The 16,589-nt window shown below is 45.4% G+C and overlaps 1 protein-coding gene across 13 annotated transcripts in view; it reads left to right on the forward strand.

Moving 5' to 3' along the window:
• MYBPC1 (myosin binding protein C1) overlaps positions 1-16,589 on the forward strand; it is a 1,087,780-nt gene that overhangs the window by 379,059 nt on the left and 692,132 nt on the right. For all 13 annotated transcript variants that reach the window (XM_069629883.1, XM_069629891.1, XM_069629879.1 and 10 more), the window contains 3 exons: positions 3,737-3,903; positions 5,036-5,198; positions 6,242-6,348. In XM_069629883.1, the coding sequence (XP_069485984.1) occupies positions 3,737-3,903; positions 5,036-5,198; positions 6,242-6,348 (437 nt within the window). The remainder of the gene's footprint in view (positions 1-3,736; positions 3,904-5,035; positions 5,199-6,241; positions 6,349-16,589) is intronic.

Genomic DNA, 16,589 nt, shown 5'->3' on the forward strand with positions numbered 1-16,589 from the left:
CACACCTGGTGCGGGGCAAGGCAGCTGCGGTTGCTTTTCAGAAGAATGTCCCCTGGGAGTCCATCGCTAGGGCAGCTACTTGGGCCTCCCCATCTGCTTTTTGTAAGCATTATTGTCTTGACATGAGCTCGAGAGCTGATGCTCAGTTTGGTCAGGCTGTGCTGAAGAACCTTTTTCAATAAGGGGTATTTCCATCCACCCGTAGTTCCAGTTAGGAGTGCTTTGGAATCTCCCATAAGTATGGAGGAAAGGGGACGGGACGTAGGAGTATAACCAGGTTACTCACCGTATTAACCACCTTACTCCTAGTCCATAGTCCCCTTTACTCCATACGCCCGCCCGCCGCCCCCTCTAATAAGGTTGCTCTGTTATTGCTAATAGGTCTCTGACCTGGCGATAGAAAAGGACTGATGGGCGATGCGCGGGGCGGAGCCAAGTTGGGCAGGCTTACGGCTTCGTGCCCGGCCCCGCGCAGAAAGAGAGGAAGGACACATTTTTGAAAAAAAATGTTTTGATGCTTTTTACTAAGTGCTCCGGTCCCGTCCCACAGGACGGAGAGATGTCCCATAAGTATGGAGGAAAGGGGACTATGGACTAGGAGTAAGGTGGTCACTACGGTGAGTAACCTGGTTATAAAACTGTGCTTAGAAACTGCTACCTACCAGTGTGGGCAGCTGACTTCTAGATAGGTGAGGTTTAGAAGGTGGCTTGCTGGGCTCATTCCTGCATAAAACTGTGCTTAGAAACTGCTACCTTCCAGTGTGGGCTGCAGGCAGCTAGATAGGTGAGGTCCAGAAGGTGGCTTGCTGGGCTCACACCTACATATAACGTGCATAGAAACTGCTACCTTCCAGTGTGGGCTGCAGGCAGCTAGATAGGTGAGGTCCAGAAGGTGGCTTGCTGGGCTCACCCCTACATACAATGTGCATAGAAACTGCTACCTTCCAATGTGGGCTGCAGGCAGCTAGATAGGTGAGGTCCAGAAGGTGGCTTGCTGGGCTCACCCCTACATACAACGTGCATAGAAACTGCTACCTTCCAGTGTGGGCTGCAGGCAGCTAGATAGGTGAGGTCCAGAAGGTGGCTTGCTGGGCTCACACCTACATATAACGTGCATAGAAACTGCTACCTTCCAGTGTGGGCTGCAGGCAGCTAGATAGGTGAGGTCCAGAAGGTGGCTTGCTGGGCTCACCCCTACATACAACGTGCATAGAAACTGCTACCTTCCAGTGTGGGCTGCAGGCAGCTAGATAGGTGAGGTCCAGAAGGTGGCTTGCTGGGCTCACCCCTACATACAACGTGCATAGAAACTGCTACCTTCCAGTGTGGGCTGCAGGCAGCTAGATAGGTGAGGTCCAGAAGGTGGCTTGCTGGGCTCACCCCTACATACAACGTGCATAGAAACTGCTACCTTCCAGTGTGGGCTGCAGGCAGCTAGATAGGTGAGGTTCAGAAGGTGGCTGCTGGGCTCACCCCTACATACAACGTGCTTAGAAACTGCTACCTACCAGAGTGGGCTGCTGGTAGGTGAGGTAACGGAAATTATGTACTTGGTGAAACATTAGGGCTTCCACCCCTGATTTGCTCTAAGTATTAGGCTCCTTAAGGCTAATTGTCTAAAATGTATGTGAACCGTAGGGTAAAACTAAAAGATGCAGAGCCTGTTGCCGAGCTGCAACCCAGAACCTTCAGTCTTGCAGTCGGACTTGTGAGTTAAAACACAAAAAACAGTTCCTGCTCGTCGATGTTCATTCGATGTGTACCAACATCTTTCCAGAGTTTGTCACCTCAGAGTCTTTATCAAAAATGGGCGCAACAGAGCTGTGACATTTAGGCTATCGTTTAAAAGTTGTCTGTCAATAAGGGACAGAAGAAAAGTGTCAGTGCTGTTCTCTGCCACCTTGTAGCCCGCAGCTTGTTCTACCATCAGACCTTTGCATCATAACACATCTCTGTGTTTTTTAGGGTTTGAATGGTAATCATGCTGTGCCGCTAGTTATTGACCGTGCATGCTTTCAGGCCTCCCACGATGTTAGGTTACCTTGGCTCTCAGGTTTTCAGTGATCACGCCTGGCTCAGCCTCCTCTTAGCCATGCTACCAGCCGCCATGTTTATTCTTGTTAAAGCGGCAACTTGTCTTTCCAAACCTTTCTTGCAATTGATCATGTCTTGTGATGGGATATTCTAACATTGTGTGGATACTTTGTTTTCTAGACTTGCAATGGAAGGCATCCCATCCCACGGCGCTAGTGTGCTGGCATACGCTACATAGCAACTGGTGCATTGCCCATTGCACTATGCAGCAGCCCTCTCTCTCTGCAAGCATTCATCGTGTCTCTATCGTGACTAGGGGATGTGATGTGCTCTAGTGTCTACGATTATCTGTTTATCTCCCGGATCCTTGGTTCCCTTATCTGCCAAAAGTGGAAGTTCTTGGGAACAGGTCAAATATTAGTATGAATTGCTGTCGTTGAATAAACTGTACCATCCACTTAAAGCCTGAAAAAGGTAGCAGTTCACTGTCCAGTGGCGCACACACTACATGTCTCCTTCCTCACTCAGTGCTGAGCCGTTACAGCTTCACAAGATTCATTTATTCGCTTCAACATTTTATTTTCTCTTTCGCATGTAGCTGTCCAAAGCATCAAGCAATAAGCCACTGTAAGGCGCAGAAGGCTGACATTCCTGCACCAGCATGTCTTGTCTTTCACAAATCTAGAAAGCGGACTGAAACCTGCTGTGCCGGGCTGCAAGCAGTGCTCAATGTTCAGATTCCATTTGACAGCTGGAAATATTTTAAAGGTCTCCAATTGAAAGCAAATATATGTAACTTTGTAGTACGATAAGTGTCATATTTTGAGATATACAAAGTGTTTCAATTGGTCCAATAGCCTCAGTTGTGTGGTTGGCCGCAGTTAGTCATAGCTAGGTAACATGTATGGGCACCGGCCAATATGTCTGCACACCAAATGCAGTAAGCAGTCATTACATTGGACATGCAAACATGGTGATAAAAGTAAAAAACTGTAAAAAATCACATTGCATTATGGCTGTCAAAAAAGGAGTGGGGCGGAAAGATTGGAAAGGCCAGGGTCACGCCCGAACCCACCAGGTCAAAGAGGAACATGGACGGCCCCTGAGATACGGCAAGCGGTGGGGAAAGCAGATCCCCGTGTGGTAGGTAAGAGGGGCTGAGTGCAGAAGGGAAGCGGTCCAGAGTGGAGGGGGCAGGGGTCCACACAAAAACCTCATTCCAAGCAAGCGGAGAGACCCGGGTTCATGGAACTTTCCACCCACTGGCACATGCGTGACATCTCTCATATCTACAGAACAAATCCCAAATTGGATCAATCCGATATGTGCTTCCCACTTCTCAGACTTTTAAACTAGGCTGTATGTCTTATTTCAGCAGTAGGCCCGTTCGGTCTGCGCTCTATAGCATTACGTGTCAGCCGCTATTCTACATGGCACAGCCTGAATGGAGTAGACTCTCACCATTACAATATTCCAGATTGTTGATCAGAAGGTATGGCTTTGTGTGGACTGTAGACATTTTGAACATCAAACACAAATCCTGAAAGTATTCTCCTTGGGGCATGTATCGCTATGACCAATCTTGACTCATTACTTAGAAGACAGCTGTAGGGTTGAAAGTCATCACGGTTGAACATTGGGGTGACATGTTGGCAGGATGTGGATGGGGTTCACCAACTCTTGCGTTGCTCTTCTCTGTCAGGTTCAAGAATGGTGTGGAGCTTACGAATGAGCCCAAATCTCGATATCGGCTGAAAGTGGATGGCAAGAGGCACATTCTGATTTTAGACGAGGCTAACAGAGGGGACTCTGCCACCTACTCTGTCATGACCACGGGAGGGCAGTCTGCTTCCCAGCTCCAGGTTGGCTGTAAGTTATTGTACATCGTCTGTAACATTTCTAATATTGCACAATACCCAAAACACGTCATCCATTTGATACACCTCTTTATTATTGACGGCGTGTTTTCAAATGTCCTTGCATGTTCCGGGTTCCTAGGGGCTCTAGAGTACGTTGTATGCAGCTCAATCGTTTTCTGCACTTTCAGGGGCCTGTGTGTCGTGTGTGATATTTAATAGCACATTTGCAGTTTTGACTATCTACTCCGCAGAGCGTTATAAATAATACATTTTTCATTATAATTATATTTGGTTATATATAATGCGCTCAACACCCAGAGGCTCTGCGTCGTCTTGCTTCCAAGGCGAGACCATTGCCACTGAGCTATCCACTTGACAAAAGTTGACGAGTTGATTTTGCTACAATTGTGCCATAGCTGCTCCCCTGGCATTATCTATCCCTTGAGAATGCCTCAATGTTGAGGTGTTTTCAGGACTAACCTAATTTCCACTGGTAAATTACTTTCAAAAAGTGTTTAAATGTGTCATTTTTGTATTAAATGTTTGTGGATTATTCCAGTCCAACACAGTCTCTGTATGCTGACTGCCGTGACGCTGTCAGCAATTCTGGACCGTAGTGCACAAGATTCTGACCATAAGTGGATCTTTTGCAAAGGTTACATTTTTGTGCTTTTCTCTGTATCATTCTTTACACGTGCATGTAACATATATTTATAAATCAGAGGTCAGTGACCCCATAGGCATTAGCAGTGCAAGCTGCAGCACAGTGTCAATCCATTTTAACTCCCTCAATCCTCGACTCTTGGAGAAGAGTGGATAATGTAGACCCAACACACTTTCAATTCCCCAGCTCAGTGGTGAGACTACAAGCAGAATGTACCATTTATTGTAGCATTGTGATGCCAGCTTTTGTGTATAGGGTGACAACTTCACACTGTATTCTGGCTAATAGCTACTATTTCACTTTTGATACACAACCGAAGAGACACCAGATGACATAATGTTTCGATCTCTCATTATGCTAGGAAAACGTAGAGTTCAACGGTCTGTTGAGCAAGCATCCCTGCTTCCTTGCGGTGTGATCCTTGTATTGGGCCCGATCTGTTCCGATGTCTTTCCTCACACTGCCTTCTTTCCCTCAGTGAGGCCGCTGAAGATTGTGGCGTCACTTGCAGACATTACAGTGATGCTGGGGAAAGAGATCAACTTAAAGTGTGAATTATCGGAGAACGTAGCCGGGCGATGGTACAGGAATGGACAACTCCTTCTGGGGAGTGATCGCATTAAGTTATACCACAAAGGAAGGTGGGTATGAAAGATAGCATTCTAAAATGACCTCCCATTTCCCTGGAATGTAACATTAAGCGTAACTATGATACTGGCTATTAACCAAAGACCACCATCTCCTGGGGGGCACTCAGTAGTCTTCTATGCAATGATTTATATCACTCTTCAGTCACTTGATCAAAGTTCACATCAGTCCAGGAAGAAACATCAGCATCAGCTATTCTCGACCTACATGAATAATAAGGTTGTCATGCCAAAGTGCCCATTATCTGTGGACTACCAATTTGGTCTGACCATTGGAAATTAAATTAAATCAAGAGAGGTAAGATACTTCACAGTGTAGGTAAAAATAATTACCTAATAATCTGATGCTGAAGATCCTCTCCAGTCAGTTTCGGCTGAACTTTAGACAGCAATTGTAGACTTGGCTCTCCCAGTGTAGGGTTTGCGGTTACGGTAAAGTGTGATATATAAATACACTAAGGCCCTGATTCATAGAATTCTTTGCACAGTTCAAAGTGACACAAACCCTGATTAATGGAACTGTGCAAAGTGTATTTTTGCAGAGCAAAGTTAGTACAAAGTAATGTTTGCAGTACAAAATGACTTTGCGCTGACTTTGCACTGCAAAAATACACTTTGTACAATTCCACGAATCAGGGTTTCTGTCACTTTGAACAGTGAAATAAATTCCACGAATCAGGCTCTAAATCACTTTATCCCTTTCATACCAGCAAACTTTGTATGCCTCTGCTCTCACACCTGTGTCCTTCAATGTGGTACCTAAATCTACCATCCATTCCGCAAACTGTGTCATGAATGCCTTAATATAGTAAATCATTAGTGGGTGTGTGCTACACATTAAAATTGTCAAAACAAAATCTGCAAGTAGAAAGCAAAGTGACACTGCTCAGAAGGTGTTCTGCTAACATCTCTGTAGTTAATGTAGTGCAATGATTACATTATTGCGTTATTGATAGATTTAGTTGTTCAGGAAACACACATTTGTTATGTAAGGCGCCTTTAATGTATGTTTTCTCCTGTTTGTTTTGTATCTAAAGAATCCACAGGTTAATTATAGAAAATTCCCTTGTGGAGGATGATGGCGACTATGCATTTGTTCCAGATCTATATTCAGAAAACATCCCGTGCAAAGTCCATGTGATAGGTAGGTACCAGCTACTTTCTGTTTACAATACACTGTTCCATTTGAAAAACCTTTTCACATTGGGGCTGCGCTTTGTTCCTGTTATGTGCTTGCACATTTGGTTAAATGTGGGATAGACAAGAAGGAGCATTGCCTGTTGTGATTCAACCCTGATGTTCAGGACATAATACTAGATCTGCCTTTCAAGGTTGGCGATTTGTTCCACTCCACCACGGACGAGGAACTCGATAAAAAGAAGAGCAGCTTGCAGACGGCCAAATCCCTGGCCATACTCACCAAGCCAGCAGCCCAAACCTTCACACAAGGCCTCTCTCGATCAGACAGAGGGCAATACTTTTGGGGGTTTCCGGGGTTTCCAGGACTGCCGGGCCAGGCAACCGGACAGGACGCCCAGTCAACATAGGCAAACGCACCACAAGTCTTTGCACAAGGGCGTTTTTCAGCCCCCACTCCCAGTCATCTGCCGCTGGCCCAAAAAAGCAATGATGGCTATTCTCAGATCCACAGCACCCTAGTCGGGGGCAGGCTTTGCCTGCACAGCCAAGCTTGGCGCTCACGTTTTATGAACTCATGGGTGATTTCGGTCGCCTTCTCAGGCTTCTGGCTTCCCCTGACTTCCCCTCCCACTATTCACCCTCCCCTCCTCCCACAGATCAGGACTCCTTCACTCTTGGCAGAGATATGTTCCCTTGTGGAGGGCGAGGTGGTGGAAGAGGTTCTTCTCCCTCAGCAGTGGTTGGGCTTTTACTCCAGCATCTTTGCCACTCAAAAGAAGAACCAGGTAGGCCTGCGAGTGGTCCTAGATCTTTCCTTTCTGAATCTGCACAGTGACGCGAGCAATAGCAGAGATGCTGTGTTGGGGGGACAGGGCATGCTCCCTGGATCTGAAAGACACAGATGTACACGTCCCCATATTGCAGCCTTATCAGTCCTTCCTCAGGTTATGGGGTCATGGGTTTGCATTTTCAATACAAAGTGTTGCCATTCGTCCTGATCTCAGCACCAAGGATGTTCACAAGACTGTTGAATGCGGTGGTGGCCCTGCTCAGGTCAGAGGGCCTCCATGCACCGGTGTTGCCAGGTTTGGAAAAGATCTGGGGCTACACTAATGTCGGGACTGTCGAGACTCAGGGCTAGCAAGTCTTTTGGTTGTAGCTCCTGAGCTCCTATCCGGGGCTACAACCAAAAGACCCAGGGCTAAAGCCCCCTCGCCCACCCCAGCAACGCCTCTGCCTCCAAGTATATCCTTACCTCGGTGACTGGTTAGTTCGAGGGGGCTCCCACGAGCAGGTCAGGTACGCAGTGGGCAGACTCATGGCTACACTCTACGAACCAGGGTTCTTTATCAACTTCAGAAGTCTCAGCTCTACCCTACACAATGCCTGGTGTTCTTGGGGCTGCTGTGGGATGCTCAGGAGCAGAAGGTGTTCCCCACGAAAGAGAAACTGGCAGCAATCAAATCCTCTGTTGCTCATTTCCTCAGCAGAACAGTAACTACAGCCTGGTGGTAACAGCACCTGCTGGAGTACTGGTGGCATGCCTCCTGGCCATCCCTTACACTAGGCTGCGAATGAGGAGGCTGCAGCTTCATTTTTCAGCATCCTGGGACCATGAGTCGGTTCATCAAGGTGCTCCGGTCACTATACCCGCTCACCTACAGCAGAACCTCACTTGGTGGGGGCAGGAGGCGAACCTCATGAATATCAAGTAGTCCAACTTTACACCATCCCAGAAGCTTCCATTTATTGGATCAGTCCTGCATTCGTCCTCGGGGAAAGTGTCGCCCCGGAATTGAGGGCTCAACATCTTTCACAGCTGCTCCAAAAATGTCAGAGTGCCAAGTATCTTTCGGCCTTCGATTTTTGAAGGTTGCTTGGCCTCATGGCATCCTGCATTTTCCTGGTGCCAGAAGCCCATTTGATAATGAGGTCCCTTCAATGGGCTCTCAGATCCCAGTGGTCACAGTTCTCTGGCAGAATTATGGACCTTCTTCAGGTATGGAACAAGGTCACACAGGATCTCTAGTGGTGGGCCTTTCGGGAGAACGTGATGAAAGGAGAACCTTTTTGGCAACCATGGCCGGAGATGACAGTTGTGACAGATGCCCTCTCACAGGGTGGGCAACTCATATGAACGGCCTTTCAATCAGCGATCGTTGGTTTCATTTGGAGTCCAAACTTTACATCACCCTTTTAGAGCTGAGATCAATCAGACTATGGCTTTTCTGCCTTCTGTGCTGGGGAAGACTGTCCTGATAATGATGGACAATATGGTAGCCATGTATTACCTCAACGAAAGAGGGGGTGTAGGGTCACTAACCCTGTGCAGAGAAGCAATGTAGCTCTGGTTTTGGGCACTACGAGAAAGAATGTCTCTGATGGCAATTCACTGAGCCGGAGAAGAAAACATAGTGACGGACGCTCTGGAAGTTAGCTCAGGAAGTCCGTCTCAAAATCTTTGCCCTTTGGGCAACCCTTCAGGTGGGTCTATTCACATCCAGTGTCAACAGGATGTGCAACCTATTCTTATCCAGGGAATTTCCACAGAGAGGAACTTGCGTTCGTAGTGGACTGGGAATTTCCACTCCTGTATGCGTTCCCAACAGTCCACGTCATTCATCATGTCAACAGGAGGTTGAGAAAGTTCAGGGGATCCATGATCCTGATTGCTCCGTGTTGGGTCAGGAGAACGTGAAACCCGGAACTTCTAGAGATAGCCATCTGCCCTCCAATTGGTCTTCCCCAAAGCGAGGACTTGCTCTTGCAAGAGGGAGTCTCGTTCATCACAAAATAAGTACTCTGAACCTTCACACCTGGTTTCTGAGAGGATAAGATACAAAGATTGGAAACTTCTGAAAGATGTGATGGAGGTGTTGTTTTCGTTCAGAAGGCCAGCAACAAAATCTCTTTACTGCTGCTGTTGGACTAAGTTCTGCAACTGGTGCAGAGATACGCGTATTGGTCCTTTTAAATGTAAAACTCTTCTTGTACTATCATTCTTGCTACATCTGTAAATGGTTATCTAGCAGCACTGTCCAATTTCAAACTTTTGCTGGATTAGGGTTCCTATTTCTTTTTTTTGTTGCTTTTTTTATTATTAAGTTTATACTTCAGTTCTTAAAAGGACCTAACATCTTTCCCTTGGTTCCATTTATTGTACCGATATGGCACTTGAATTTGGTGTTAAAACATCTAATGGGAGCACCTTTTGATCCCTTGCATTCTTGTCCACTATGAATATTAACCCTTAAGACTACCTTTATAACAGCGATTACATCAGCCCGCAGAGTGAGTGAGCTTCAGGCTCTTTCTTCTAAACCATTCTGTACTACCTTTTTAAGGATAAGGTGGTTCTCAGAGTACGTCATTGTTTCTTGCCGAAAGTGGTATCAGAGTTCCATTTAGCTCAAAAGATTGTGTTGCCTGCTTTTATCCACTGTCAGGATCACATGGCACATTTACAGATGTTCAAAGAGACATTACACTAGAAAACATTCATTAAGGAGAGTTTAGTAAACATTTATTTTTTAGCCTTCATCATCACATATTTATGTAAGAGAATTGGTTGAGTGATGTTTGGGTTTTGGTTCAGATTTAAACATGTCAATATTTATATAAGTTTCCTTAATTATAAATATATAGAAGGTGCCTATTTCCCCAAGCTGAAAGGGGCCCCTAGGGGACCCTGACGTCTATGGAAACAAGGCGGGTCACCACACACGATAGAGACGCCAGACACAAGGTTGTATTCCCAAAGTAGGGTTTTATTGCAAAGCAAAAGTCTCAGTTGGGCAACTCGGTCTCACGCCCCGCGACATGTATCTCTAGACCTCGAGGGACGCAAGAGAGCGAATTACGTACATCAGTTACATATATACAAAATGCATATCAAACAATCAGCTATGACATGTTTAACACCCCCCTTTATTGGGTTTCTTTGAACTTGGTGTGATGATGGACATCTCCGACCACTATGAAACCTTCAAACATTTATTCTAGTAACAATTTGCAATTTGTGAGTGCAAAGGCATCTTTCGGTTATTTATAAAACACGGCGCTTCTGTTCTTGGAAGCGAACTACATACGGGGGGGAGTTGCATTCCGGACCTTGCTATCTATCAGGTGTTATTCGCGTCCTGGGAGCCGACATGCTCTAGCGGGCTCAGCAAAGGAAGGGCCGTAAGAAAAGCATAATTCAAGCCTTTAGCTGTATTATTCTAACATATTCTACCATATAACGAGACTGGCTGGCAGCTGTGAAATGATTAAATGCCCTGCAGCTCTGCTTCAAGGCTACATTCGGGAGGGAGCCGGGCATTGTTCCTGGCACTGCCTACGTTTGTGCTTCAGCGAACTCTTGTTATCCTCACGTCCCTGCGGCCTTGTCCTTTTCACATACAGACAACAATGTTCCACAGTTGAGCAGTGTAAGCGGAAAATATACTGCGAAGCAATAGGAACAGAAAGCAATGAGCAATGGTTAGAAAACAAAATGGCGATTCTTGTTACATCAAAATGGCCGCTCATTGGCAAACTCGAAAACCTATATTCTTTCATATCGTGCATGAGACGGTTGGCCCTCGGCCACCAAAATGCATTTGTGGTCTCAAAGTAGAGGTATCCGTATTTCTAGACTGACAAACCCTCCTCTGGCCGTATGCCAAACGTCTCATCTATTTATTGAAACCTCCTCTAGTGATGATGAATCTGAAGTAGTCTTGCATGCTATCGTGGACATCATTGTCTTCATCAACTCTTTTGCTGCTTTCATCTCATTTGGGTCTGGGCTAGTTCGATCATGAGGTTGTTTTTTCTTTGTTATCATTTGCATACATCCTTCCGTACATCCCTCAGTTACCTCAGCGCAAACTATGGGTAAACAATGTATACAACAACAGCAAGTTAGGAATATTCCAAACACCACTACTAATATTGAGATCAACTTCCATCCCCAAGATCGTAGTATTCCCCAAAACCAAGATCCTATTCCCCAGCTCCCTTCTCCAATGGGGAGCTCAGAACTTAGGACGAGCATTTTCTTTATTGCTTCAAAGATCGTGGGGGAATAGTCATCGACATAAACGCAACATGCTGATCCCACTATTTTGCAAATTCCCCCACGATCACCCAGGATTACATCGAGAGCCATTCTATTTTGCAGTGTTATTAACCTGATTCCTCTTTCTTCCAACGTCATGTTGAATAATATATCTGTTGTTGTGTTTATTGTATTCTTTAGGATTCTGGACAGTTGCCTTATATTATAGGAGTTCACTATCTGCCCTAAGAATGGAATGAATGATTTCGCTACATCAGTTGCTATTAAAACACCTTCATCAGTCCTTTTGACTCTAGTTTTGGATAATCTGGCCATGGCTGCTGTTTCTAAGAGGAATACTCCTGGGAACAGTAGCCCTAGGTAACATGTACCTCCCCAGTTTTTGGGCAACCAAGGGTATGCTTTCTCTCCACATATAAAATAAACTGGATCACCTACGTATACTGGTTCTATTTCCCATTTTAGTACCACTGTATTCATACAACCAGTATATGTTCCGACTGAAAAAGAGCTTTCCTTTTTAAGACAAAAAGGGACAGTTCTTGGGCTATAATTCACTGTGTAAGATGGGGGAATTGCATCTTTGTCCCCTTCTGTTCTTACACGAAACGTCATTACAGATGTTTTTTCTGGTGGGGACACTCTATCTCGTCTATTTTGTCGTGTTATCTTCCGTGTACATTTCCTCGTGGCCTCTGGGGCTATTACTTGTGCTTTATGGAAAATGGAACAACCCACAGGCTTCATTATTATCTCCTCAAACTCATTCATGTTGGTTCTGTCCAATTGACCCGTATTACTCTCATTCCATTTCCCATAGAACATTGCACCTAAAGATGCACTACATGCAGAACTTAATGGTAATGGCTGCATATACCACCCTATTCCTTTTCCGGAATGCTGTGGTAAATGGGCACATACCCAGCAGTTTGCTTTCTTCAGGATTGCATGTGTCATGTTCATTATCAGCAGTAAGGTGTTATTTCCAAAACCTTCCCTGTGTTTTTCTTCCATTGGGGGTAGTGTATAAGTGATCACCTGAACCGGGCTTTCAGTAGTGGATATATTAATTATTGGTAAAAACATTTCTAATGGGTGTATTGTTTCTACCCACCATAATATTAGGGCTGTCGATATTGGTGCTACCACGCTCATAAAGCACATTATTATCGTTAGTGCCAGCATACAATTTGTTTTACCATGCGTTTTTCTTAAACGTACAGTCTTTATAACTGACTCATTCTCAGCGGTGGTGGTGCAGGAGGAGGCTGGAACCGGTCCCGGCATGTTTCTCGTCGTCCTTCTTTTTTTTTATCACAGCTCGTTGTGGATATCTTTCTTCGTCGCACTTGCTCTGATGTTAATAAGTTCAATGAAATTGTCACAGTTCAGTTTTTTCTGTCCTTTTTAGCCTGGATTCGATTATTAGTTTTTAGGCGAGATCACTTGTCCCTTCTTATACTGCTCAGAGGACCTTTGATCAGTTATCGAGTCAGTATCATGTACGCCCAGCTTGTCCGCTCTGGTTCCGGACACATGTACTGTTAATCAGTTATCTCACTTGCCATAGTACCATGTGCGCCCAGCTTGTCTGCTCTGGTTCCGGACACATGTACTTTTTATGATCACACCGAGGAGCCGCGAGTCTTGAATTGTCCGATTTGCACAATTCTCACGCTTCTCTCCTCTACACCTCTGGTTCCTTCTCCGTCCATGAGCTGAACCAGAGGTTGACATAAACACCAAAAAAGACTGCGGATCACTTTGTCTTCCGAGGCCGCAGGTTGTATCGCCTTGCTCCTGGTATCGTATGATCCGTGAACAGTGCCGGTGCACTTTCAAATTCAGGCTTGAAGTCAGCCTGTGGCGCTACTGCAGGTGCTGGTGTGCGCCGCGCCAATGATGCAGATCCGTTTTTTGGCGTGCTGGCAAGTGCTGGTGGGCGCCAAAGGGGTACACGATTTGGTTTTGCTGGTATCTGCAAGGCAGATTTCACGTCGGTCAGCAGTGATGTCGATTCTGCTGGGAAATGTTGGGGCACTCTTTGCCCTTCCCCCTCTTTGGCAATCGTCTCAGGCTTTGTTTCGAGTTTCACTTCTCGTTTTGGCAGATTAGGTGGCTGCTCACTGGCAACAGTTTCTTTCGTTTCTGGGACCGCTGTCTCTTTCCGGTCATCAGTGTCAGGCAAGACTTTCAGTGCAGTTGGAATCTTTTTGGCATGGGTGGCATGGATCCACATCTTCCTTCCATCCACCCGTATTGCCGTCTGTGTCGCCAAAAGTACTTGATGGGGCCTGCGCCACCTGGGTGCTAATGATGACTTTCTTTCAAAGTTTAGCAGCACCCAGTCTCCTGGCTCCAGCGCGTGCCCCGGACCGGTGTATCTCACTGGTAATGCCTCCTGCACCTGCTGATGAATCAAACGCAATTTCTGCATTAAAAGGCCACAATAAGTACTAAGCACAGGATGTTCTATCTCACTAAGTCGTTTTGGCTGAGGTGCGCACCAAACATTTGCCGGCCTCCCCATTACGATTTCATACGGGGAGAGCCCAGTTTTAGCCTGTACAGACGTACGCATGCATAATAGTGCTATTGGTAATGCATCCACCCAACTCAACTTGCTTCCCGCACAAATCTTGCTAATCTTTGATTTAAGAATCCCGTTGTGCCTCTCCACAAGACCGGCAGAACTCGGATGCCTTGAACTATGGGATCTCTTATCAATCTGGAGACCAGCACATATCTGTAATACCACTGCACCCACAAAATGCGGTCCACTATCAGACCATAGGACCCGGGGCAAGCCAAATCTGGAAAAATACTCCTTCAACATTACTTTTGCCGTACTCATTGCTGTGCAATCTTTCAAAGGATATGCCTCCACCCACTTACTGAATGCACAGATCACCACCAAGACGTATTTTAAGTTTTGGCACCTCTCCATCTCTATGAAATCAAAATGAACTACCTCAAACGGCATGGAGGGCGGGCCAAAACTGCCTGTTGGAGTCACTGTTCCCTTCCCTACATTGTGTTGTAAACACGTGATACAGTTCTGCACCAACCTCTCTGCATTCTTTTTTATGTTTACATTCTGCCATACTGTAGAAAGGTGCTGTATCATTTTCTTGGCACAGATGTGCGTAGGGCTGTGGGCCATTGTGATCATTGCAGTCACATACGAATTTGGCAACATCCAGTTTCTAGTTCCCTTGTCCACCCAACAACCCTCCAAATCCAACTCAGAAGATCCCTCTGCCCATCCCTGTATTTCATCGGCCGTAGCCTCGGCCTGCATTTCTTTGACAGTCGCAACTCCATCTTCTATCATACAGGGTACTTCCTCTGTCTGAACCGTCATAATATTGGTATTCAAATCAGTGGCAGTTTGTTTCGCAATTCTGTCTGCAAACGCGTTTCCCTCTCCTATTTTGCATGTTACTTTTTTATGTGCCTCGCATTTCACTATTGCTAGGCGCTTTGGAAACGTGAGTGCAGACAGCAATCGTACAATCAAAGGGCCATGTTGAATTCTGGCACCATGTGATGTCAGAAACCCTCTCTCAGCCCAGAGTCGACCAAAGTTATGAACCACTCCAAAAGCATACTGACTATCAGTATATATATTCACATTCAAATTTTCAGAAATTTTGCAGGCTCTGGTCAATGCTATTATTTCCGCGGCTTGTACTGAATTATAGGGGATTCTTTTACTTTCTACAACACTCTCTAGGGTAGTGATAGCATATGCGGCAGTTGTCGTGCCATCTGGTAATTTAAAACATGAGCCGTCACAAAATAACTCTCCATCCGGCTCTTTCTGTGGAATATCACTTAAATCAACTCTTCCCTTGGTTTCTTCCTCAGTGACCATTAAGCAATCGTGGGGGGGTGATTCATTCTTCCCAATTTCTTTTAAGGTCAGTGACATTAATTCTGCAGGATTCAAAGCGCTATACCTCATAATTTGGATATGGGGCGCGAACAAGATAATCTCATTTTTTGTCAATCTAGCAGAGGTGAGGTGTTGCATCTGTGTCCTATTTAATAGAACGTCTATGGCATGTGGCACCATCAGAATTAAAGTGTGCCCCAATACCATCCCTTCCGTTTGTTTCACTGACGCAGCAGCCGCCGCGACAGATCGCAAACATCGTAGTAGTGCGCGCGCTACAGGGTCCAGCGCAGAAGAAAAATAGCCGCACGGCCTATTTCTTCCACCTTGTTCCTGTGTCAAAACCGCCAATGTACATCCTACACTTTCACAAACAAATAGTCTAAAAATGTTCTCATAGTTCGGCGTACCCAAAACTGGAGCCGAGCATAATGCAGTTTTCAATCCATCAAATGCTCTCTGACATTCCTCATCCCACTGCAAAGGCATAACCGCATCTTTTCTAGTTAAATTCACTAATGGTTTCACAATTAACGCAAAATTACCAATCCATTGTCGGCAATATGAAGCCATGCCTATTATGGCTCTGACTCCTTGTTGTGTCTTTTGAATAGGCATACAAGAAATACTTTCTATGCGTTCTGGCGTTAATCTTCTCCCTCCTTTTGAAAGTAGGTAGCCCAAATAAGCCACCTCCTTTCGATTATACTGATATTTCTTCAAACTAGCTTTATGGCCATGTGCCGCTAGGTGTGACAGTAGTAATACAGTGCTTTCTTTACAAATCTCCTCTGTGTCTGCAGCTAGCAATAAATCGTCTATGTATTGCAAAAGTACACAACCCACGGGTAATTCCAGCATGTCTAGCTGTTCTTTTAATGCTCTACTGTAAATACTTGGACTTTCCGTATAACCTTGCGGAATCCTCGTAAATGTAAATGATAGTCCTCCTAATGTGAACACGAACAAATATCTACTTGACTTGTCCACTGGAATACTAAAGAATGCGTTTTTCAAATCTATTACACTAAAATATTATGCTGAAACAGGTATCATTGTCAATATTGTAGTGACGTCTGGCACTAGAGGAAATTGCGGATCTACTACCTTATTCAATGCGCGTAGATCAATTATGAAACGGTATGGTACCGCATTACCTCCTTTTTTATAAACTAGAAGAATCAGGCTGTTGCATGTACTGCCTGTGATTTCCTCTATTACCCCTAATTTCACCAAATCGGTAACAATACTCTTCAATCCTTTCTCACCTTCAACCGAAATTGTG

The sequence above is a fragment of the Ambystoma mexicanum genome, chromosome 12 (genome assembly GCF_040938575.1).
Source record: "Ambystoma mexicanum isolate Mex_15411 chromosome 12, UKY_AmexF1_1, whole genome shotgun sequence".
Taxonomy (NCBI): domain Eukaryota; kingdom Metazoa; phylum Chordata; class Amphibia; order Caudata; family Ambystomatidae; genus Ambystoma; species Ambystoma mexicanum.